This window comes from Kogia breviceps, chromosome X (genome assembly GCF_026419965.1).
Source record: "Kogia breviceps isolate mKogBre1 chromosome X, mKogBre1 haplotype 1, whole genome shotgun sequence".
NCBI classification, from domain to species: Eukaryota; Metazoa; Chordata; class Mammalia; order Artiodactyla; family Physeteridae; genus Kogia; species Kogia breviceps.
Window position 1 is genome coordinate 27,587,806 of NC_081330.1, and position 25,837 is coordinate 27,613,642.

General features: G+C 48.0%; 1 protein-coding gene across 2 annotated transcripts in view; it reads left to right on the plus strand.

The window, feature by feature from the left end:
• Positions 1 to 25,837, plus strand: part of TMEM255A (transmembrane protein 255A) — a 48,021-nt gene that overhangs the window by 18,521 nt on the left and 3,663 nt on the right. Inside the window, exons 5-9 of one of the 2 annotated variants that reach the window (XM_059050078.2) lie at positions 4,285 to 4,353; positions 5,750 to 5,821; positions 6,231 to 6,319; positions 13,299 to 13,461; positions 19,598 to 19,741. In XM_059050078.2, the coding sequence (XP_058906061.1) occupies positions 4,285 to 4,353; positions 5,750 to 5,821; positions 6,231 to 6,319; positions 13,299 to 13,461; positions 19,598 to 19,741 (537 nt within the window). The remainder of the gene's footprint in view (positions 1 to 4,284; positions 4,354 to 5,749; positions 5,822 to 6,230; positions 6,320 to 13,298; positions 13,462 to 19,597; positions 19,742 to 25,837) is intronic. The other variant, XM_059050077.2, reaches the window with a different exon arrangement.

The window sequence follows — 25,837 nt, forward strand, 5'->3', positions numbered from 1 at the left end:
GCAGCTAACTGAGCTCCCACAAAAACCTCAGATACTCATTTTTTCCCCCAAGTGAACCAACATTGAAAATGAAAACATCCTATGAACTAGTTGCAATTATATGTTTTCTAAAACAATTGAATTAGAGAAAAATTATATTATCAGAATATTGTGTGGATCCATCATATTTTATTCCATTTCAGTCGTTGGCTAATAGTGCAGGTCATCCTGAGGGAGTGTCCTGGGTATGGATGGATCTGAGAAAGGATGATTTGCAACATCATTATTTCAATCCCAACTTGCTCTTGGACTCTCCTCCTAGACATAAGAGTCAGTCCCTCATTTGCCAAGATTAGTGGAATTCCTATGGTCAGTGCTGGCATGTCAGGAGATAATTACTGGGTAGGGGGGAAAGTATAGGATGGAAGAGAGAAGGTTTTTGCCCAGTTTTCTTTTGGGGTCAGGAATATGTCGGCCCCTATATCAGACTCATCCCTTTTGAGTTTAGCTGAGAGAGCCATCTTTTTCTTCATCTTTTTCTTTTTGAAGAGGCAAGTGACACAACAGGAACTTGTAACATCCACTATCATACCACCCTAACATAGCAATTCTGTTGCATATGCAATTTCTGCATATTACCCTCTGAGTATATACCTGTTTTTGTAGCATGCTTATAGACAATCATAGTGTGTGTGTTATTTTGTTTCAACAGGCGCCATCTTAATAACAATAATTCCTTGTTTTTGTGTAGTGAATTTAGTGTTTCAATGTGCCTTAACGTCTATTATCTCATTTGAGACCCACAGCAATCCTGTGAGATATGTAGGGCAGGTGTTATTATCCCCATTTGACAAGCACGCTTCACTCTGAGGCAGTCTCCATGGCAACATAGGCCTAGTGGCCAAGAAGCCTGCAGTAGATTTTCATGGCATCATGAGCTAAAATGGCTTCCTCCTTTTCCCTCCTGCTCCCACTCCTAATGTTTTTTTTTTAAACATCTTTATTGAGATATAGTTCACGTCCCATATAATTTACCCATCTGAAGTATATAATTCAGTGGCTTTTAGTATATTCACAGGTATGTGCAAACTATCAGGTCAATGCTAGAAGATTTTTATCATCCCCCAAACAACTCCATACCCTTTAGCTATCAATTCCCTAGTCCCCCTGCTACCCCAAGTCCTAGGCAACCACTAATCTACTTTCTCTATAGATTTCCCTATATTAATTAACATTTCCTGTTAATGGCATCATATAATATGTAGTCTTTTGCAACCTGACTTTTTTTTACTTAGTATAATGTTTTCCAGATTTATCCATATTGTAGCATGTATCATTGCTTCCTTTCTTTTTATGGTCTAATAATATTCCATTGTATTGATATACCACATTTTGGTTATCCATTCACAAGGTGATGGACATTTGGGTTGTTTCCACCTCTTGGCTGTTATCAATAATGCTGCTCTAAACATTTGTGTTCAAGTTTCTATGTGGACATATGTTTTCATTTCCTTTGAGTATATACCTATGATTGGAAGTACTGGGTCATATGGTAACTACGTTTAACCTTTTGATGAACTGCCAATTTTCCAAAGTGGCTGCACCGTTTTACATTCGCACTGGAAGTCTCTCCACATCCTTTCCAACTCCTGTTATTAGCCGACTTTTTAATTCTAGCCATCCTAGTAGGTATGAAGTGGTTTCTCATTGTGGTTTGTTTTGTTTTGTTTTGTTTTGCGGTATGCGGGCCTCTCACTGCTGCGGCCTCTCCCGTTGCGGAGCACAGGCTCCGGACACACAGGCTCAGCGGCCATGGCTCACGGACGCAGCCGCTCCGCGGCATGTGGGATCCTCCCAGACCAGGGCACGAACCCGTGTCCCCTGCATCGGCAGGTGGATTCTCAACCACTGCGCCACCAGGGAAGCCCCTCACTGTGGTTTGGATTTGCATTTCCCTAAACTCCTAAAGGTTTTGATCACTGGCCTGAGCCAAAGGCAATGGGAGAAAAATCCAAATTATATTTACTGGAAGTTTCTTCCAGCTTCTGAGTGTAGGCCCTCTGTGCCTCCTGCCGTTAGTGGCTTGCGGTAGAGCATTTGATTCGGGAGGTTGGGGTGAGGCTTTGAGAACACCTTTTCGCCTACACTGTACCTGGCCTAAGACATCTGCCAGTCCTCACTGGTACCCAGACAGTTTTTTTTTTTTTTTTTTTGCATTATGCGGGCCTCTCACTGCTGTGGCCTCTCCCGTTGCGGAGCACAGGCTCCGGACGCGCAGGCTCAGCGGCCATGGCTCATGGGCCCAGCCGCTCCGCAGCATGTGGGATCCTCCCGGACCGGGGCATGAACCCGCGTCCCCTGCATCGGCAGGCGGACTCTCAACCACTGCGCCACCAGGGAAGCCCCTCCCAGACAGTTTTGAGGGAGAAGGCTTTATTAATCTATGGTGATGTCTGTTGGCCAGCTTAAATGAAAGGCACATTTGGACCCTAGCACTGCTCGGGTGGGTTAGAGCCAGCTTTTCCTGTTGTTGGGGCCCTTTAACCTCCTGGTGCCCTGTCCTTTGGCTTGGGGGCATATGCGCTTCCACTTAAGACCTACCTCCTGGCCCCCCTCTAAATGTGTCTCATTCCTTCTCTCTCGTCTCCAGTTTCCTTCCTTTCCCCTCCCCGAATATAGCAATTAACTAGCTGGGAAAATCCCTTTCCCTCCTCGTGCCACAGTCTCTCCTCTTCCACGTGGATGTGATAGTAACCCAGTTGTCTCTCAGGGTTAACATGAGGACGGTGTGAACGCGCCCTGAGAGGGCCTCGCCCAGAGCACACTGACACGCAGCAGAAAGCAGTCACGTGGCCAGCCCTCCACTCTGGAGTTGCTAGCCCTTCGGATGTAAACGGCTGCACGGCTAAGTGGCCTTTTCTTACCTCCCAGTCACATGGGCTTGTTCCTCCCCTGGGGCCTCAGTACACCAGAGCAGCCAGAGGCAGCATATGGGCGACCATCACACACACAAACACACACACGTCTGTCTTCATTTAGCCAGTTGGTGGCTGAATGCTCTTTGGAGAACCAGGGGGTCAGGAGGGCTACGACCAGCACATCAAGCCTCCCCTTCGGCAGGATGATGATAACTTCTGCCATTGCCCAAACTCGGAAAATAAACCCTGCTGGCAGCGACCATAAGAACCCTCATTCCTTTCCAGCCTGACTCCAGGTTGAGCCCACAGGGCAGTGTCCTTTCAGAACACAGAGTGGTCAGGACATGCATGTAGAAGCAGCTGATGGAAGGTCCTAGGTCCTTGGCGGGGCAGCAGGCAGGGAGGCAGGAGGCACTTGGGTGTCAGCTACAGGAGATGCTCAATCACATGTGTGCGGGGAAAGCAGCCACCAGGATTATGGAAAACGGTGAGAGAAGTGGGTTTAGGGGGAAGGAGGGGCAAGAGATAAACGCCCTCTGCCAAGGTGCTTTTGGCCGAGTTCCAAAGGTCAGTTTGCATAAACTGCTTGTCCTGTGCTACCCTGCTTTTGGTCGAAGCCCCCTACCAGTCAGGGGATGTTTAGTGTCCCCCGGAAAGTGGGCGGCATCCCCTGACTGTTTCCAGGAAGCACTGGATTGCATCTGTCTGTTCTACCCCAGCCCCAAGCCAGCAAGGTTAGTCAACCGTCCTTGAGCCCCATGTTCGCTTTCTGGGCTTCAGTGGTATTTTTGGAGTTCACTGTCTTTAATCTGTGTAGCTGAGTGAAAATGGCTCATAGCTCAGTTGAGTTAAAATCGACAGCAGGCTCCGTGGCTACCCATCCCCCTGGGGCTTGCTTCCTGAGCTCTTCCTTCTGAAAAAGCTGTGGCAATGACAGCAGGGTGTACGTGTCAGCCAGCCCGGGTCCTGTCCCCAGGTGATAATGAATCCTCATTGTTGGAGCCGGCCTCCCTCTGATTGGGAGTGTGATGTTGCAATAACGTGGAGTTTTGACTTTTGTTCCCTGGGGACTCTTTGCAAAGAGACAAAGACTAGAAATAAAAGAAGACCCGAGTGGAAATTTCAAGAAACCCACTTCTCAGTCAATTTCCTAATTTCTCATCAACCAAGTGGCCCAACAGAAAGCAGTTATTAGAACATTTTTATGTGATCCTCGCATTCCCAGGTTCCCTAGATGGACAGCTTTCAGAAATCAACCCAACCCACTACCTGCTCTGGTGTGTGTGTGTGTGTGTATGTGTGTTCAAATCTTTCATTACCAATCAGAGCACTTGCTGCTCTATTTTCCAAAGCCAAAACCCATTTGGTTTGGTGTTTCCGTTTCCAGGATCTGAAACCACTCTATGCTAACCGGTGCCACTATGTGCCCAAGACATCCCAGAAGGAAGCTGAGGAGGTAAGAGCCAGAAGGAGGCTGCATGTCTTACCTTTGGGGAAAGTCTCCTGTTCTGCCTGGAACCCCCTTTCTTTTACTCTTTTTCCTGGGCCTACAGCTTGCTACAAGGTATGTTTAGTTGATTTGTTCAGTGGGTCAGAGCTCAGTGCTAATGGGGCCATGGTCATAGGTTAGAGCCTCATGAGGCCTAATCAGATTTACTTTGTTCTGTGGCCACGGGCTGCCCCTCTGACCCCAGCAGGCAGCCTCTCAGTGTGCGGCTTTGATCCCGAGAGGGACAGGTGAAGAGTACAGAGGCCACAGGGTAGGTCCCTCCCCCATGTCTGTGGACGATGGTTCAGCTGCCTGGACTTGATGTCCAGCTGGAAGAAAAGTGGGAGCCCCACCAAGGCAGCAGGTCTGCACCGGGGAGGCAGAGTCTGAGTCCCACATATGGGAGGGGTCAGGAAGCCAAATGAGGGTCACTGAGAAGCCTGGTCCACTTTGAGGCTCTGGGGAGGTCTGGGCTGGCGGCCTGGCCCCTGTCATGACACACCCGGAGGCCAGTCTGATGATGCTTGAGTGGACACGTGAGGGTGTGTCTCTCCTGCCCCGCATGGCTCTCCTTGGGTTCCTTGGTGCCTCACACAGAAGCAGAGGCAGTGGGAGGTGAGGTGAAGCTCGGCTCCGGGTCATTTTTGGAGAACTTTCATTTCAGCTCACAGTCACCTCTCTCCAATCCAGAGAGCCCGTTAATAAAAAACTCTACCATGTGCTTCTAGCAACCTCAACCATTTGGTTCTCTATTAACTTCAAATTGAAAGTAAATGCCCCCCCCCGAGAATAGTTAGAAAAATGGTAAACTTGTGACTGTTAGAAAAAGGTGGCAAGTGGATATAAAATGGTGACTGTATTGCATAACTTCAGGGGAAGCTGTTTTCCTTAACATACGGTGTGAACAGTGCCATCCACTTGCCCCATTTTCCTTCCCCAATCACCAGTTTACCATTTTTTTTTCTAACTATTCTCGGGTTAGAAAGGAGTAGAAAGATGTATGTGCCAACAGCTTATCAGAAAGGCATGAGCTTTTGGATGAAGGAGCCAATATAGAAAAAAGTGCGCGTTTACCACCAATATTCTCTATAACACAGTGAAACAAATTTACAAGCACTTCATTGCATCCATATGGGGCAGGCGAGAGCCTGGAAGATTTCTCACAAATAAGAGACGATAAATGGAAGTTAATTTTTACTTTTTTTTTTTGCAAACGCGAGATGTGTAAAATGTCATTGCTATTCTCTGGATTTCAACGTGTTCGCATTCTTGTGTTAACCTGGTGACTGTACAAGTGTTAATAATGACTTCCATAGGTTCACTTGTAACCCTGGTCCCCCTAACCCTATTTTTCCTATATAAGGTCATAAGTTCCTCAACCAAAAATTCTCCTTCCGCGAGGGTTATGAGGAACCTTACCCAGGCAGCTCGAGAGGTACTATTGTACTTCAGAGTGCATGTGATGGCCTCTCTGTCTTCCTTCCCATCTGGTCCCCTTTCCCCCATACCCTGATTTCCCGCCCCTTGTATCCTCATTTCCTACCACCCATTCGTTCTTCTGTCCATCCTTCCATCCGTCCTTCCTCCCCTCCATCTCCACCCTTCAGGGATGCGGCCCTGAGGGCTAATGGCTGAGGCTGCACGTGAGCCCAGCTCCACCGTGACTTGCCTCACACACGAGTTCATCCAGCCACCTGCCCAGCCCCATCCTGCCCGTGCATTGGTGCGTTCATGTCACAGCCATCCTTACCGTCTCCATCAGTCACTAACTCACAGTGCCAATCCCAGAGGGTCCCGCCTCCCGTCCAGCGCCAGCTCACCTCCTCACTGTGGTGTGTCCCCAGGTGAACTGCCCTCACCTCAGCCGTGGATTCTGCACACCTCGCATCCGGGGCAACACCTGCTTCTGCTGTGACCTCTACAACTGCGGCAAGTGAGTGCCGAGCCCCTGATGGTTTGACCACAGTGGGCACGAGCAGGGCTAGGGTGGGGGAAGGGCGCACGGTAGGGAATCAGAGAAGTAGAAGACATTGGTCTTCAAAGGACTTCAGCTGACATGCATTACCTGCCTTCTCTGTGCCAGGCATCATGCTAGGTGCTGTCAAGTAAGTATCTGATCTCATTTAATTCTTACCTATGATGTATGTAGAATTATTATCCCCATTTTACAGATGATAAGACTGAGGCTCAGAGGCAACAGACAGCCAGTTCAAGGTGACACAGAGTTCGAAAATGGTAGAGGCAGGGTTCACACTCAGTTCTAAGTCCAAGTTCAACAACATTCAACAAATAGCGTGACTCTGTTCCAGACGCTAGAGAATTCCTTGCCCTCACAGAACTTAGATTTTGGTGCTAGTTCTGCTACAACCACTCTGGCGCTCTGCCCTTCAATTGTTAAAACATCATTTATTCTCTTTCAAGACATATTTAGGTGCCAGGAATACAGAGAGTCCTGCGGAGAAACTCGCAGACTAGCAGGGATGAACGACCTATGAGCCATTGATTGCAGTCTAGTGTGAGAAGTGCGGTGCGGATCTGGGGATGTACTGGAGACCCTCTCTATGCAAATGACTGGGAGTCAGAGTCGCTGGGGGCAAAGGGGGGGGCGTGTCAAGGAGGAGGGGATGTGGGAGCCGAGACTTAAAGGATAAGGAGGGAGTTAGGAAACAAACCCAGGTGGGGTGGAGGTGGGGAGGGTCTTCCCAGAAGTTGTGGGGGAGGTGAGGGCAGAGCGCTGGTCACAGATCAGATCATGGAGGGCTCACTGGCCATAGGAATGCCTCTGGACTTGACCCTGTGAGCAACTGGGAGCCATTGAAGGGTATAGCGTGGAAGATGGATTTGAGTGGCTAGAGACTGGAGGCTACTAGGGGGCCACCGCAAGAGTCCAGGCCAAAGGGAACGGAGCCTAGATTAAGTTGGTTTGGGGATGGTGGAAAGCAAGGAGTACTTTTAAGAGCAATTTAGAAGGTGGAATAGACAGGAATGCGTGAGCAGGCGATGCAGAGCATAAGTAAATGGCCCTGTACGTGGGGTGTGTCAGCCAGTGCCTGCCATGCACATATTTTCTTTCAGCTCTCAGTGCAGGGGTGCTGAGGAGGGGGAGGGTGGAAGGGAGAGAGGAGTTAGCAGAAGGGGCCCGGATGGAGCTAGGTCCAAAGGGGTCAGCTGGATGCACCCCTCCTCACTCACACTCCCTACTCATGGTTTTGGGGGGTCAGTTTCTCCGGTTTGAGGATTAAAGACCTGACAGACCAGAGGCAGTGGGGTGGGGGGGGGAGGAGAAGGGAGACTCACGCCAGCCCTTTTACTTTCTTTGCTAGCACCGGTCTCATTTCGTTAAAAGGTTTGGCGGTGGAGGAAGAGAAACTTAAAGACTCAAATGAGGTTTGGGGATTATCTGGGAGATTCAATTATTCATGTTGTAATAATAACTAACACTTGTAAAGGACTTCCCTCCTTAGCGGTGATGGAGAGCTGGCTATAATTGTACTACCTGAGTCCATCCTTCCAAAAATGATCAAAGGAATGTAAAATAGGTCCTAGGGGAATTGGGTTTAGTTTGCTATCTTTCCTCTTGCCTCCCCTTGTCCATCCCCCTCCCCCTGCTCAGTCCTCTCCTCTGTTTTTACCCCCTCCCTCCTTTTGACACCCTGTCCCCTGGCCAGCTCCCCTCTCCCCTCTTCTTTCCCTTTCCATTCTGAGATCCCAGGAGGAGAGAGGAGGCCCGCTGAGAGGGCTGAGAAGTGATTCCTTATGGGCACACCATTCCCTCCACAATTAGGTGTGTTTCTGAAAAAGGTCTGAATAAACTAAATCCTACTTTAAATTCCATTTAGCTGAGCCCTTAGGTGAATTTTTTTTTTAAAGTGGAGACTCAAGCCCAATTTCTCTTCCTGTCAATCTAAACTTCATAATAACTGACTTTCTTAAAGCAAGTCATGCCAGAATCGTCTTCAAGGCCCTAAAGGAATTTTATGAGGAGCTCTGCTAAACTCTGGGCTCCCTAAAGGCAGCGAACACAACTTCATCTTATCTTTATCCCCAGGCCCCGGCACAGGACCAGGCTTGAATGAAAGACCTGATGACAAGGGCGTGACATGTGTTGAAAAGGATCAAAAAGAGGAACACCCTTTTCCCCAGGAAAATAAACTATTGGACCAGACAACTAAGAGGGTTCATGGGGACACTGCCCCTAACGACTTTTGAGCTGGAAACGAAACGCTGTTCACCTACCTGATGCCTGGGGACCAGCCTCAGGCGGTGATCCAGGCCTTGCCCAGGTCTGTAGCCTTGAGATTCCAAGGGCAAAGCCACTAGAAAAGCACTTACTGAGCTTTTCATCAGGAAACAGTCCCAAGCGGTCAGAAGGCAAGGCCGCCAGACTTAAGAGGTGATGATCCTACAATAGAAGGAAAAGATTTTCCTTGACCAGAGACTTTTTCCAGCCAGCTCGAAGGAGACCTAATCTCCAGGCCTAAATATAGCTAGCTGCAAGCATTCTGAGGCTCAGAGACTTTAATTTTGCCGAATGCGTATGTTTTTTTCCTCACATGAAGCCTATTTTTAATCAATTGCCAGCTCCTCTAGTCCATTTCCTGGAAAGGAGGCCAAGAAAAAAAAAAAGTGAGAACAAAAACATCAGGCAGTCATTTGTACAGCGCTACGGAAACAGAGTTTCTGCTGTCCCCTCGAAGCCACAGAGCTTCTTTGACGTCAGGGGCAGCGAGGTTTTAATACCAAACATAGATGATTCCATTTCATCCTGTGCAGGAAGGTGGTTTCTCTAGGACGCAGCTCTGCAGCAGCTGCCTTTCAGCCTTCACTCAGCTTTGGAGAGGTCAAGTCAATATCACTGGTTTTCGTGTGTAACCTAAAGGAAGCGAAAGGAAATGGGCGTGGTTTGTGAACTGCTGCAGCTGGTGATGAATAAAATGAAAGATGATAGCTCACTTTCATCCATTCCTCCCTTTGCCAAACTTTTATTGAGCTCCTACCGTGTGCCAGGGACTGTTCTAGAAGGATAGATATCCTTAAAATAACATTTTGCCCTTAAGGAACTCAATTTACCAGGGGGATTATGGGGAGGGGGGTTTAGACCGAATCACAGAATACACGCAGTGAGAGAAAGATGCACAGAGGCTGCCCGTAGCCGCTGCTGCCTGCCCACCAAGAGCTGGTGAATAGTTCCAGGCCCTTATTGAAGAGCTTGGCTTTATCCAAGATCTGTTGCCTCCTACTCTGTTGAATGGGGACTGAAGCACAGAGAGGTTATCTGTTTCTCCAGGCACACCCAGCAAGTTGGGAGCAAGGGGGTAAAAGCCCACACTGGGTAATCAATCTTATGATCAATGCAATGATCCGTCTTTGAACTCAGTTACTCATTCACCAAGTATCTATTGATGACCCATAACGTTTCTACCACCCAGCTAGGAGGCGGTGAGGGAGACACAAAAGAAGTGTAAGAGATGACCTTGCCCTCCAGAGGTTAGAATTTAGATGGAGCCATCGTGTCCACCTTGGCCTTGGTTGTAGCTTTAGCACCCGGCACGGTACGCAGCACTGGGTAGGCTCTCAGTAAGTATCAGATGAAATGAATAGCTGAATTATTGACATATGCAACGTGCCAAACTAAGAAGAACAGACTGAGGCTGTGGGAGTCCAGGTACAAAGCTAATGAATGGGCGCTCGAGTCCTTGAAGGGTGAGAAGTGTGTGTTGAAGCTTTGCGCAGCGGGAGAGATCAGGACAGGCAGAGAACGGAAGGCAGTACCTCCCCGCGCAGGGGGAGAAATCTGAGCAAATGTCTGGAATAAGTACCCCAGCATGGCCAGTTTGGTGCTTCTGAGGATTCCAGCCTGGCTGGAATGTGGATTCCATTTTGGAGTTGGGTTATGGCAGACTGAGGAATTGGGATACTTTTTCCTGAAGGTAATGGGGAGCCAGGTAAGGGTTTTGATTAAATGAATGACTTAGTTTTACAAATGTGTTAGGAAGCTGAACCAGGCAGTGATGGGGTCTGGCAGGAGGGCCCTGCAGTCACAGAGGCTTGAGGGTGGGAGCAGTGAGAATCCAAAAGATGGAATATCAGACGAAGCTCTGCCCAGAGACTGAACCAAATGGAATTGTGAATCTCAAACAGAAACAAACCACATTAATTCGCTAAACCCTGAACCAGATCTAGTATTAATGTTCTTTTGCTTCATGGTTCAGTAAAAAAAACATTTTGGTAGCTGCTGAACCCGCTCAAACTGAAATCAAACATGTATTCTCTACAATTAGTGAATACTTTTAAATGAACTACTAACCTAGCCCCATGCTGTGGTATGTGCTTTTAAAGCGTCACTGCCTTTAAGAACACGATTCAAAGGTTTGAATCATTTTGCCAGAGGCTGGCTCTTAAAAGGGAAAAAACACAGCTACATGTTTTTTGGGGGGCCCTTACAATGTGCTAGAGTACTGCTTCCGTGCATTCGCTCATGAAATCCCCTGGGCTCAGAGAAGTTAAGAGAGTTGCTCAAGGTCAGACAGCAAATAAGTGACAGAGCCAGGGTTCAAGTGCAGTCTGATTCCAGAGTCTGCTCTGCTGTACCACCCATCTGTATGTGCTACCAGCCCACCCTCGGTGTTTTAGGACATAAGCAAAGATACCTGGGGAGAAGTCAGAAGCTGATTCTCAAGCCTCCCCTGCACCCCTACAGCCCCACATTCTCCCTTGTACACAGGCCTGCCTTTTTCAGGGGAGAGTCCTTGTACAGCGGTGCCTTTTTGAGCAGTAAGTAATCTGTGTATCCTCCCTGCCCCATCCCCAGGCTCGAGTACCACCATGCCAGCTAATAGGAGACACTCAATGTATGCTTCCAGGTGGTGTCCAGCTATGTTCCTGAAAAACCTGAAATCCTGCTCAAGTTCTGATGAATTGAAACACCGTTAAAATTCCACTATGGAAGCTTACTATTTAAAACAGCAGGTCTCAAATATCAATGAGCTCGTTAACACAGATTCCAGAGCCTCACCCCAAGAGATTCTGCCAGAGTTAGTAGGACTGGGGCTGGGCCTCAGAATCTGCATGTTTAACCATCTCTTTCTCAAAGATGCATGCACACACACAGACACACAGAGACTCCCACAGGCACACAAAAATAACACAGTGACACAGGCAGGCACATAGACACACAAACAGATTTTGACGCAGGCTGTCCTGTAACCACACTGATTTCAATTCCTTAAAGAAGCACTGGTTTTAAAGAATTCTAAGGTAATTCATCTGTAAAGTTTAAAAGTCTTCTGTGAATAATCTCTCCCTGATTCATTTTGGAGGTTAACGTTTAATTTTTTTTTTCTTTTTCATTTTCTATATTCTTATAGCAGGGGAGTCACACATAACTATCTTGATGCCAAGGGGTTTGGTTGTAAGTTTAATTGTAAGAATCACAGTGTTTAAGATTCATTATTGATTCCAGTGGCCAAGTTGTAAACTAGTTTGCAACATCCAGGAAGACAGGAGCTTCCATTTAATTAATTTAACCAGTATTTATGTAGCACCAACTATGTGTCCAGCACAGCAGTGAACAAAACAAACCAAATCCCTACCTTCATGGAGCTCACATTCAAGTTAGGGAGACAGACAGTAATGAAGCACACACATTAGTAAGGAGTAAGTGCTGCAGAGGATTTAGGGAAGGGAAATTAGCTTGGGCTGCCTTAACAAAATACCATAGACTGGTTGGCTTAAACAACAAATCTTTATTTTCTCATAATTCTGGAGGCTGGAAGTCTGAGATCAGGCACCAGCATTGTCAGGTTCTGGTGAGGACTCCCTTCCTGGCCTGCTGATGGCCACCTTCTTGTGTCCTCACGTGGTCTTTCCTCAGTGTGTGCATGCGTGCATGCGGGAGAGTTCTCTCTTCCTCTTTTTGTAAAGCCACCAATCCTATCAGATTAGGGCCCCACCCTTATGATCTCATCTAACCTTAATTACCTCCTAAGAGCCCTTCTCCAAATACAGTCACCTTAGGAGTTAGGCCTTCAATATATGAATTTTGGAAGGGAACACAATTCAGTTCATGGCAAGTAGTGGGCTAGAGAGTGACCAGGCTGGGTGAGGGTGGGGATGTCTTTGGACAGAGTGGTCAGGGAAGGCCTCTCTGAGGAGGTGATATTCAGATTTTGTGCAGGAACTCAGCTTTAGTACTTTATTGGGATGTTGTTTTTTGTTTGTTGGTGTTTTGTTTTGTTTTGAGAGAGGAAACACTGAAATCTTTGAAGCCTGAATTCAGATCCCAGCTCTACCGCTTACGACTTGAGGAAATTCCTAACCTCTCTGTGCTTCAGTTTCTTCATCTGTGAAACGGGAATGGTGGTAGTACTTGCCTCATACAATATTGTAAGGATTTGCATCACAGCCTAATAGAACTTTCTGCGATGATGGAAATTCTGTAATCTGCTCTGTCCAGTACAGTAACCAGCCACTAGTGTGGCCCTTAAAAGTGTGGCTGCTGAGCACTTAACATGTGCCTGGTGAGACAGAAGAACTGAATTTTTAACTTAATTTTAATAGTCACCTATTACTAGAAGCCGCCATGTTAGCACAGATGTAATGAATTCACGTCTGTAAGATGCTTAGACCCGTGCTGGGCACATAGCAGGTGTCAGTGATCGCCATCTAGGATTAGCGTTAGCTGATGGTAACAAGTGTTTCTCTGGCAGGTAGGAGGGTTTTGGGGGATAAACGGTAATCACACTTTGATTGATTATCGTATCTTGCTCCCCGAGTGCATTGTTGGCTACGATGTCCCTTACGATAGCTCCCCACCTGCCCACCTGTCTTTTCACTGAGCCGCATGGTAGCCAAAGCCCTAGAGGGACAGACTGCTCCCTGGAGACTGACTGGATGTGCTTCTCCCCGTCCAGCCGGGTGGAGATCACCGGTGGCTACTATGAGTACATTGACGTCAGCAGCTGCCAGGATATCATCCACCTCTACCACCTGCTCTGGTCCGCCACCATCCTCAACATCGTCGGCCTCTTCCTGGGCATCATCACTGCCGCTGTCCTGGGGGGCTTTAAGGACATGGTAAGGAAGGAAGTGGCTTCCCATCCCGCAGAGGCCCCTCCTCCTGTCAGGACTGGGGCGAGGCTAGGAGGTTGGGGGCAATGGGGACCCACGCTTTGAAGGGAGGAACAGAAACCGTTGGTTCATGAATGTAGCTGCTGGGCTTCCCTGGTGGCGCAGCGGTTGAGAGTCCGCCTGCCGATGCAGGGGACGTGGGTTCGTGCCCCAGTTTGGGAGGATCCCACATGCCGCGGAGCGGCTGGGCCGGTGAGCCACGGCCGCTGAGCCTGCGCGTCCGGAGCCTGTGCTCCGCAATGGGAGAGGCCACAAAAGAATGTAGCTGCCTTTGACTTCCCTGGCGGTCTAATGGTTAGGACTCCGTGTTTCCACTGCAGGGGGCCCGGGGTTCGATCCCTGGTCGGGGAACTGAGGTCCCACATGCCTTGCAGTGGGGCCGAAAAAAAAAAGTAGCTGGTTTCAAACATCTCAAGTCGAAGGAGCCAGGTGATACCATCAGCCTGCAGACATATCTTGTTAACATGAGTTGCCTGTGTTTTTGAGGCACATTCTGGGGGCGGGTGGGGTTCATGCTAGTTACGTAAACATAGCCTTTAATTACCGCCCCCCCCCCACTCCCTCCACACACACACACACACACACACACACACTTTTAGTAGAAACCTTTCTGGGTGGTATTTCCATGAACAGACTTCGGGAGAGCTGGAAGCAAAGATGTTTTTTAGCTACAGGTAAGAGTACTGCTTGTCTCCCCCTCCCCAGGAATTTCCTCCTGGAGTTTCTCCAGAAAGAGCCTCGGGACTCTTTCTGCGTGTGAAGGCCCAGCCCTAGGCTACACTGCTGGTCAGTTCTTGTTTTCAACCTTAACCTCACTCTCAGTCTCCCTGCGTCCGTCCCCTGTGCTCCCTTTCAACTCTTTTCCATGCTCGTGTGTATGTCTGCAAAGGCACCCCGGGACTCAGCGCCCAGTAGGTGCTCCATAATAGTGAGGTCCTTCCTTCTTTTGCTTTTAAAGCATTTCAAAGTATTTATTTGCTTTGAAAATAAACCTTGATCTCTAATAATGGAGATAATAGCTTTAGAGCTATGGTTCTCAACCTGGCTTCAGATTAGAATGGAATCACCTGAGGTGCTCTAAAAAATCCGGCTGCCCGGAGATGCCAATTTGTTGGTCTAAATTGAAGCCCAGGCATCAATACTTTTTTTAAAAGCCCCCAGGTGACTCCAACTGTGGCCATGGTTGAGTATGGCTGCTTTAAAGAAATGTCCCACCCACGTCTAGGGAATTATTTTGTGCCTAAAAAGGGTTTTCCTTTGACCCCAGAAATGAGGCAGATGACCCCTAGGCCTTTGGCTGTTTCTGTCCCATTTGGGGGGGGTCCCTGAGGAACAGGAAGCTGAAAGGCAGTTTGTAGTTTGGCCCTGGCCTGTCCAAAGGATGAGTACTGGAAAGTGAAAGGCGCGGTAGGAGCGGGGAAGAGAAGAAACTCTGCAGTTTGGGGCAACAAACAAGTCCCCAGTAGAACCGGGTGGTGACCCGGCTCCGCCCAGCCCCACTTCCCTCTTTTTTCCCCTCCCTCTCTCATACGCGCGTTTCTCATTCCCGGGCCGCTCCTCCCACTCGGGAAAGCCCAAGCTCGGCGCGAGCATCAAGGTAGGGGGGGCCCCTTGGAGGGAGAAGGCTGTCCTGTAAGTTCGGGCCTGACGGTGCATCGGGGTGAGAAAGCTTCAGAAAAGCTGTTTCTGGGTTGGAGCTTCTTTGGAGAAAAGAATGCCCTTTGTTCTTGGAGACTTTCCCCAGGGGGCAGGTGAAAGCAGAGGCCTTGTGTAGAATCTGAGCCGCTCTGGCTGGAAGAGAAACTTCTGGTTGGGGCTGGCAAGTTGAGATGGGACATCAGGATGAGTTGTTAAGGCTTCCCTGAATTATCCCTCGGGCTCTCCGACATGGACAGCCGAGCGCCCTGATGTACAAATGGAGTGGCTGGCGGCCACTTGGTAGGCTCTGTGGGGCTCCTGCAAGGACTCTTGTCAAAACTCCATTGACCATTGATGTTTAGGTTTATTTCTGAACTCTGTTTAATTGTTGAAATATAATTGACTTACAATAGCATGTTAGTTTCAGGTGTACAGTCTGCACGGTTAATTTCACTGCGACCTTGATCTCTAGGGGAATAGGAGTTTGTTGACATTCTGTCCTGAGAGGTGCCAGCAATGGCCCCTTTATTCTCCGTGAAGGGCTTCTGTACAATTTCTTTCTCCACTTCTCACCACCACTAGTACCTCGTGAAGTAAATATCACTGCCCCCATTAACAGAGGAGGAAACAGGCCAACAGAGGTCAAGTTACCTGCCCAGGGCTAAATAGCAGAGCTGGGAGTGGAGCCCAGGTGTGTTAGATGCCAGAGCCTTTGCTCCTGCTGCATCGCAGCTGCCCCGAATGAATGAGCATTCGGCTAGCCCTTTCTGGTTCTAAAAGTGCTTTAACAGACATTACCTCATTTGTTTAGTTGCTTTCATTAAAACAATTAAAAGCAAGTTGTTTCCACCCGTTGGGAGCTTCTCGGAGAGGAAAGGAGGAGAGCGAGGGGAGACCTGAGCGTCATCAAATGCCAGGCCTGGGAACCCAATCAAGGGCCAGTGGGGAAAACGAAAGATGAAGGCAAAGAGCAGGAGCAGGAGATTTGATTCCTGACGGGAGAGAACAAGCGGGAGTCATAAGATGGGAGAACCAAGGAGGAACCATTGTTTCGATCACTTTATTAAAATGAAGCATGGTGTGGAAAATCCTGGAACATCAACCAGGTAGGCCTACATAACATCCTTGGCCTGGGTCCAAATGTGCTTGGTGACTCTTGGCGTGCCTCCGCCTTGAGTAGAGTGCCTTGGGGGCTGCAGGGAGGCCCAAGGGTGCTGGCTGATGTAGGGCATTCCTGAGGAGTAAGGCCAGGAGCCCAAAGCTGTGAGCTAGCAGCCTTCAAAGAGATCAGCTCGGAGCATCATTTCCAGAGTTGTGGGAACCTGAAAGGAAAAAAAGACGTCTTCTTTCCCTGACCAGAGGGGCTTGGTGAAAAGGGTCTTGAACAAATGTTTGATGACCAAAGTGTTTGCTGCCCCAAGATATAAGAATTTGAGGTGAATCTTTAAAAGGTGATGATATCTTGCCATTTTCTCCTACTTAGTGTCTCTGGTTTAGACTAAAGTGGGGAGAAGTCAAAGTGGCCTTCTTTACGAAGTCCGCAATTGTTGTCTCAGAATAGACTCAGTGTTGTCCAGGAGAGACGGCTTTGACCATTTCCTGTGCTACCTAGTAACTGTTTGTTTCACTGGAGCTCAGAATGCTACTGGTCAAAAATGGGTGTCTCATAACTTAAGCCCCAGAATTATTGGTACAGAAATACACACACTCCTATATGCACACACAAATAGAGATGGAGGCCAGATTTATTGGAAAATCAGAATTACTGATTTGAAATGTAGACCATGGGTCTTCCCTGGGGGTCTAGTGGGTAAGACTCCACGCTCCCAATACAGGGGGCCCAGGTTCGATCCCTGGTCAGGGAACTAGATCCCACATGCATGCTGCAACTAAGAAGCCCACTTTCCGCAAGTAAAGATCCCGCATGCCGCAACAAAGGATCCTGCATGCCGCAACTAAGACCAGGAGCAGCCAAAATAAATATTTAAAAAAACACAACCATAACCAGACCATTATTTGGGGCCATCCCTTTTGCTTCTCCCCTGCCTGACTCCCGACTTCACCCCCGCCTTCACCCCCTCAACCTCTCTTGGTGCCCTGTCCATTTTCTCTACGTCCTCTATACTTCTCTTCTGTGGCTTTCTTGTGCTTATTTAATCTTCCTCCTGTGTTTCTTTCTCTATAATAGTCAACTTCCTTTCAAAGATTATCCTGGACCCCCAGCCTGGCTGCACACAAAAAACCTTTTCTAGATAGAGTTTACATTGCATGATTGCATCTCTATGGTTAGGCTTAGTTTATTTGCATAAAAGAACTGGTTTCATTTTGCAAGAGCTGGAGGGTGTGTTTTTAACCGACATGAGGCCAAGGAACATGGTTTCTCGGACTTCCTCAGGGATGACATTTCTTTTTGGAATCCTTGTGGAGAGGTAAGGGCATTGCTGAGCACTCTTCTGTAATGCAAGCCAGCCCTTGGAATGGTCAAGATCTAAGTTCTCTCCCACACAAGAGAGAGGCTGAGAAACATTTCTCTGGTTGTCTGTGAGTAGCATCATAATGACTGAGGCTTGTAGCTCTTCAAACTTCCTAGAGATGTAAACAGTAACCCACTCCAAGGAAGAGAGCAACAGACTGTGTTGAAACTTGCTGTAAGGGAGTTTCCTCTGCCAACATCCCACCATGGTTGCCTGTGACATTGCCAAAGCCTGCCCACACATTTTCATCACTTGAGAGGAAGCTTCTGCTCTCCGTTAATGCAAAGTAGATACGTACCAGAAACAAGACACGTTGATTTTACAGACAGCTGTCGATTATCCACATGAATGGAGGGGGTGTCAATCTTTCCAATGATGGAAAGAACATTTACCCACACCTTGACCCATGTGGCACTCATAAGGTACAGAGCACAGTCCTGCTTGGGAACTAATGAGCGGTGGTGGCTTCCTTGAGCAGTGTTTTGGCCTTGTTGAAATCTGCAACCCCATCCTGGATAAGATTAGCTTTAACCCTTGAAGGGTTACACACGTCACCATGTAATAAAAATGGTATTAACTTCTTTCTGCATTGCTTTGTGTTCTCCGAAAGTGGGGGTGGAGTCTGCAAGAATCCTTACAACTTTTATAAACCCTTTATGATTGATCACATTTCTGTCACAGCAATAGCAATAGCCTTGTCCATTTGACATTTTGTATTGGGAGGGTCTCAATTTCTTCTTTTTCTTTTTTTGTTTTTGAAAATCATACAAATGATTTCAACTTCTCTATAGGTTTGAATTTTTCAAAATAATAAGTTGTGGGGAAGTGACACAAGTAACACATATTAGTTGTGAAAACCTTAGCTATATATGGAAAGTGAAGAGTCCTCATTTACTTCCTAGTACCGCTGCCCTCCCCAGAGATTACCATAGTTAACAGTCTGTTGTGAATCTTTCTAGATTAATTTCATTGACAAACACACAGATGTGTATAACTGAGTCTTTATTTTTTACATAAACTGGGATTATGCTACATTAATGAAACATGGTGGCTTTTTAAAAAGATTTTATTTTTTTAGAGCAGTTTTAGGTTCACAGCAAAATTGAGAGGAAGATAGAGAGATTTCCCACGTACCCCTTCCCCACACGTGTGCGGCCTCCCCCATTACCCACAGCCCCCACCAGAGGGGTGCATTTGTTACCAAGGATGAAGGTATATCGCCACATCAGAATCACCCAAAGTTCATAGTTTATCTTAGGGTTCACTCTTTTTTAAAAAATAAATTTATTTATTTTTGGCTGCGTTGGGTCTTCGTCGCTGCGCGCGGGCTTTCTCTAGTTGCGGCGAGCGGGGGCTACTCTTCGTTGCGGTGCGCGGGCTTCTCATTGCGGTGGCTTCTCTTGTTGCGGAGCACAGGCTCTAGGTGCACGGGCTTCAGTAGTTGTGGCTCGCGGGCTCTAGAGCGCAGGCTCAGCAGTTGTGGCGCACGGGCTTAGTTGCTCCGTGGCACGTGGGACCTTCCCAGACCAGGGCTCGAACCCGTGTCCCCTGCACTGGCAGGCGGATTCTCAACCACTGCGCCACCAGGGAAGCCCCAGGGTTCACTCTTGCTGTTGTAATTCTATGGGTTTGGACAGATGTATAATGACATGTATCCATCATTATGGTGGCAAACAGTATTTTCACTGTCCTAAAAATACTCTGGGCTCCGCCTATTCATCCTTCTTCCCAACCCCAACCCCTGGCAACCACTAATCTTTTTATTGTCTCCATAGTTTTGCCAATGGCTTGTTTTTGGTTTTTTAATTTAACAATATATCCTGGACAACTTCCCTGTCACTAAATATAGGTGCACATCATTGTTTATCAATAGCTCCATAGTATTCTGTAGTACGAATGTACCATGGTTTATTTAAACATTCTCCTAGTGATGAACGTTTATGTTGTTTCTAATTTATGTTTTTCTGCAGAACCCAACTCTCCCAGCACTGAACTGTTCTGTTGAAAATGCCCATCCGACTGTTTCTTACTACGCTCGTCCTCAAGTGGCATCCTATAATACCTACTACCATAGCCCTCCTCACCTGCCACCTTATTCTGCTTACGACTTTCAGGTATGTTTTGAGAGAAAAAGAACTCTCCATTACCCTTGCTCTCGTTCCTGCTGTCTCGTTCTCTCCCTAATTGTGGACCCTTCCTAATATATATGACGTAGCCAGGCTCTTTATCCCTGATGGCCTTTAGCAGCCTGTAGGTACCAGTGACTAGCTTAAGGACTGCATAGGCAGGCAATGATGGGAGAGATGGTGGTGGGTGGGAAAGACACAAGAGGAGAAGAAACAGAATGAGGGAAGAAAAGGGGAGAGGAGATAGGATACAGGTGTCCCAGGTTGCCTTGACCTACACCGAGGTACTCATGAGTATGTCACCACGGACCCCTGTCCAACAGTGGCCTTTTTCGTTTCTCTGCCACTGGGAGAGGGCTGCCTAGTCTTGCTCCTTAGCACCAGGGCATTCTGAGCCACCCAAGGGTTTGAGTCAAATCTGTAATGAGGAAGAAGTCCCTTCTTTTTCTCCAGACTTCCTAACTGGGACTCTACAGAGAAAATATTTTTTATAACACCCTCCTCCCCTTTTTTGCCTTGTTATCACGTGGGTCAGAAATAAGTGTTCCCCAATTTGCTCTTTTCCATTTTCCTTTTGAGCTGAGACTAAGCACAGAAGAACAGAACCCAAAAGGCACTTCATTAAAAGGAATTCATTGTATGCAGAGCACTGAACTAGACACTTCAGGGAAACAAACGAAACAGTCTTTTAGGCATTTACAGTGACCCTAAACCCTGGACCACAGAAGGATGGGATTACACTCGAATGTGGTTAATTCAAAATTTGGGGACCAAGGAAATGCCTTTGAAAGGAGGGAAGCTCATAATGAATTTACTTCTATTGACCAAGAGCCCTGAATGCTCCAAGGGGACATAAAAGCATGACTGTTTGGGGGTGGTCCCAATTAACCAGCCAGTTTAGAAAAACAGAGCCCTTGGGCAACCTAATTTCCACTTCAGATTAACAAAATAATTGAAACTGAAAAAAAAAAAACCTATTTAGCTGAATAAAGTGTACTTTGGTTTGGTTTACATACTGTGCGGGGAGGTCTAGGACTCTATATGGCAATAGGAATACGTATGTATAGCGTGAAGATGGATTTGTTTGCTGTCATAAAATGCAGCACCAGCACAAGGAGGCATCCATTAAAGCTTGGGAAAAGATGTTAGAACTTGTTTTAAAGCCTACTGTATTCACAGGTAGACAACTCAGGGAACTTGTGCCCCCAATAGGTAATACAGACCGGAAAACACAAATATGTTCTAAAAGGGCATAGATAATTGCAGTAGTGACAGAGGCAAAGGAATCCTTTAAAAGAATGCAGGGATGTTGAACCTAGCACAGGGGGGTCACCATTCTTTGGGGACGCCCATAATAAAAAGTCATCCTGGGACAGAGGGGCCATGCATGGCTCCCAAGAGGCTGCTTCCATTTTTTTATATCGAAGTAAATTATATTGACTATATTGATTTTAGGACTTCTCACTTTATCACGAACCCCTGAAGTAGTAACCATAACCTCCTTGGTGATGGCTGCTGCAAACTCTAAGATAGGAGGCCTCTGTTTAGGGGGCGGAGCCACCTCTCTGTCCATCATTCCTCATTCAAACACTACCCCAGACATGAAAACAAGATTGCCAATGCCAGTGGTGGCCCAGGCTGTTGGGTTCAGTTCAGTCAATGTTGACTCTGTTCCCATGTGCCAGGAACTGTGCCAGGAACTGTGCCAGGAGCTATGGATGTAGAGCTTGAATGAGACATAGGCCCTGCATTAAGAGACCAGTCTAGGGACCTGAAGGGGACTGGTCAGGGGACAGCAGTGGGGACAAAACAGTAAGTAGACTATTACCCAGAGTGCTATGGAAACCCAGACACAGGGTACCTAACTCAGAGAAGGGATCCAAATCTAGCCACCTAACCCAAACCTACACCGTGGGCTCAAAGCAGGCACTTCAGGGATTTGTGGAAGCCTCTGCTTTTTAATGACAGCTCCTATTCAATGAGCACCTAGTATGTACCAAGCATTGTGCTAAGTGCTTTACAGATATCATCTCATTTTTGTCGTTTGAGGGAAATACTCTTGTCATTGCCATTTTTAAGTACCTTTTTCTTTTTTTTTTTGTGGTACGCGGGCCTCTCACTGTTGCGACCTCTCCCGTTGCGGAGCACAGGCTCCGGACGCGCAGGCTCAGCGGCCATGGCTCATGGGCCCAGCCGCTCCGCGGCATGTGGGATCCTCCCGGACCGGGGCATGAACCCGTGTCCCCTGCATCGGCAGGTGGACTCTCAACCACTGCGCCACCAGGGAAGCCCTTGTCATTGCCATTTTTCAGTTGAGATGACTGAGGCATGGAGGAAGTAAGTAACCTCTCCACAGTCACAGAGATGGTCAGTGGAGGACAAGAATATGTATCCAGGTCTGTCTGATGCCAGAGATTGGCTTGAGGGATTCTTTGGAGAAGCTGTAAGTCTGAGTATAGCATTGATCTTTTCCCCAGTTAATTTTAGGATATTTATACATTCTACTGGTTTAAATTATGGGCTTCCTAATCATGACTCAGAAAGGGTCTCTTTACTCTCTCTTTTTTCCATTTGGCTGTGCCATACGGCTTGTGGAATCTTAGTTCCCTGACCAGGGATTGAACCCGCACCCTTGGCAGTGAAAGCGCAAAGTCCTAACCACTGGACCACCAGGGAATTCCCTTTACTTTCTCTTATTATGTTATTAAATTACTCCCCACTCCAAGGACTGCTGGGACACTTCTTATACCTCTCCTGGTTCTTTCTGTAGGTTCAAGCCATCTTTTGTATTTCCTTTTTGGAGATTTTATAAATTTATGGGTTTTAAGGTGTGTGTTTTTAAGTAATTTGTTTCCTTCTAGAACTTACAAAGTATTTCACTTTAGTATTTGAGTGGAGCTTTCTTTTGTTCACCAAGTTCCAGTCCCTTATTGTTTCATAGGAGGAAATACCAGTCTTTCCCCAAGAAAGCCAAGAGGATGAAGGAACATATGCTATGTTCCCAGATAAATAGAAAGCAGTCAGCAAAACGCACACCACCTCTGACAATAAAACCACCAGAAGCACAGACCTACCAAAAAAAAAAAAAAAGCCAGAGCTCCCTTAGTCTCATCTCATTGTAAAAGGGCCCAAATCATAGCAGGAAAACTGACCTTTCTAGACTTTCTCCTGAATGACTTCCCCATTCTGGTCATTTCCAAATAGGACTATTTATGTCACTTTGCCTTTGAAGACTTCTCTTTCCTTTTTATCCCAAGGATGATAGAAGGAAGAGTAGATTTATAGGGTTTTGTTTTCACCCCTCAAAGTCATGCTCTTATTGGGTAGCTATCCAGTCAAGAAGCTTGGGAAACATTTCTTGTGGTCAGACGGGAGCGAGGACGTGGGTCTGGTCAGCTGGCCCTGAGGATGTTGTGACTCTTGCAAATGCTGGACTCCAAGGCGTCCAAGATTAGAAGCCAAGACTGCTGGTGCCTCCTTGCTCACCTCCCCAGCGCTCACTTCTCTTGCCCCTTGCTCTCATTTCCCCATGGCCAAGCAGTCCATATCCTGTAGGGTATAAAGCATCCGTTTCTACTTCTGCTGGGAAATTCAACCCAGTGTAACTTCGGGGTAAATCCCTTAAGGCTTCCAGCCATACCCCCCAGTCTGGCCTACTGGGCCAGACCCCCTCTTTCACTCTAGCCATTTGGTGAATCGCCAAGTTTAGCTTAAAACAAAAGCCTCTGCAAAATGCGAGCACCTCTGTTTATGCTCTTTATTAAATCACATGAAGGTACGCTAGGTTTCGTCGTAGCCACTGAACAGGACCCATTATAAATCAGGCCCCTTGAATGAGAGGGTCGCGCTAGTCCGGGGGGAGGCGGTAGATGGCGCAGGTTGCTGAGAGCCTCAGGAGGCCGCCGCTGCTGCGGCCACTCAACTTTTTTCCCCTCTCCTGCTGAGGTTCTCCTTGCCTCTCCTCCTTTCTCTTGTTTCTGATCCCTCCCTTTTTCTTCCTCTTCCTTTTCTCCACTTTCTCTCCGTCTCCCCTGGCTTTGCTTTCTGGGTCAGAAACAGAGGGGGAATGCAAAGAACCAAGAGACCCTGGATTTCACCCTTGGGACACAGCATCTTTTGCTGGTACCGTTTATCACCCGGCCAGTTCCGGAGCTCATTTTGGAGTCACTGCCTCCCAGTGCTTCTGAAGAGAGAAGCACACGTGACAGAAACGCACAAGGGTCTTGCGGAGTGTGGGTCTGCATGGGGCAGGGAGGGGCAGGCTAAGGCGGGAGAGAGAGCCTGCTCCCTCCTCTGTAGCTCCACCGCCCTAGACCACCCCAGCCTCTAAGCAGCAGCTCGGGAAGCTCGAGCTGACTAGGCCCAGCAGTAGGCTATTTAGATGCTTTTCATGCTTTTCATGCTTTTCATGCTTTGTGGGGCGAAAGGATTCAAAGCTCTGTTCTTCTGAGCTGCCTGTCCCTAGTTAAGTCGACTCTTAGGCAGGAACCAAAATGCACCGGGCCAGCTCCCCAGCTGCAACAAAGCCAGATCTTTCCCAAGGTGCCTGCCTGTTGCTAGGAAACTACGCACTGGTACGGTGGGCGCCGCCCCCTTGCCCCGCCCGCAACAAATCCCAAGGGTGTGTGTGGACTGCAGCCAGTTAGCTCCCTAGCTCTGCCAGGAGCCCTTCGAGTTTATCCCTAAGACTCCCAGCATCCTCAAAGGGAAGTGAGAAGCATCCCACCCCCTTCCCCCTTAATACTTTCCCAAACATGAAACTGAGAAGTGAAAACCCAAGGCCGTTGTACCACCCCCTCTTATTATCAAAGTGTACAACTGCCACCCACGGCAGCTGCTGCCCACGGCAGCCTTTTACTGCCTCTCAGGACTGAACGGCCTTTAGCTCCACTGTCAGAAACTTGCCCCTCCCTTCTGTGGCTGGGCCACAGAGAACTGGCCTCCTGGCTCTGGAACGGGATTTAGAAGGGCAGAGTGGCACATCCCCGGCCACAGAGATCTTGTGCCTGGTGGGTTTTTGCTCTCCTCTCTGGTTTAAGAGGACAGCGTTCTTAGTTGAGGAAAGCAACAGAAGAGGAGGGAGAGAGAGGAGAGAGTTGTGCAGCGTGGAGTGGAAAACTAGGAAATCACGATTCCAGTGTCTTAGAAAGCATATCGGGGCTTCCCTGGTGGCGCAGTGGTTGAGAGTCCGCCTGCCGATGCAGGGGACGCGGGTTCGTGCCCCGGTCCGGGAGGATCCCACATGCCGTGGAGCGGCTGGGCCCGTGAGCCATGGCCGCTGAGCCTGCACGTCCGGAGCCTGTGCTCCGCAACGGGAGAGGCCACAACAGTGAGAGGCCCGCGTACCGCAAAAAATAAATTTTTTTTTAAAAAAAGAAAGCATATCTCCTCCTAGAGGGAGGTGAAATTTTGAGATTTTTGGAAGGAATCTGGCTTGTCTCGAGTCCACTGCCTCAAGTTCTTTTGTCTTTAAAGGCTTTCTATGACCCTGTCATTCCTTCTCTCAGATCGAAAGGATGGATGTGATGGGGAAGGAGGGGATGTTGGCCGCTATGGCCTTTTCTCAGTCCTGACATTATGTGGTGGGAGATGGCGATTTCAGTGTCTCAAGAAAGACCTAGAAACTAGGACAACCCTTTCTAAGGAGTGCAGAGGTCAGTACTGGTGATAAGGAGAATCAGCCAACTGGTCTCAGGCTCCAGATACCTCGTGGCGGGGCTTCCCTGGTGGCACAGCGGTTGAGAATCTGCCTGCCAATGCAGGGGACACGGGTCCGAGCCCTGGTCTGGGAAGATCCCACATGCCGCGGAGCAACTAGGCCCGTGAGCCACAACTACTGAGCTTGCGCTCCGCAACAAGAGAGGCTGCGATAGTGAGAGGCTCGCGTACTGTGTTGAAGAGTGACCCCCGCTTGCCACAACTAGAGAAAGCCCTCGCACAGAAACAAAGACCCAACACAGCCATAAATAAATAAATTAATTAATTAACTTTAAAAAAAGGCTGACTCTAGATTGCTCTAGGCCTGAAAATGGCATGATCTACTTAGACTCCAGCCAGCAGAACAAAGAAAAGGCATTGACCTCC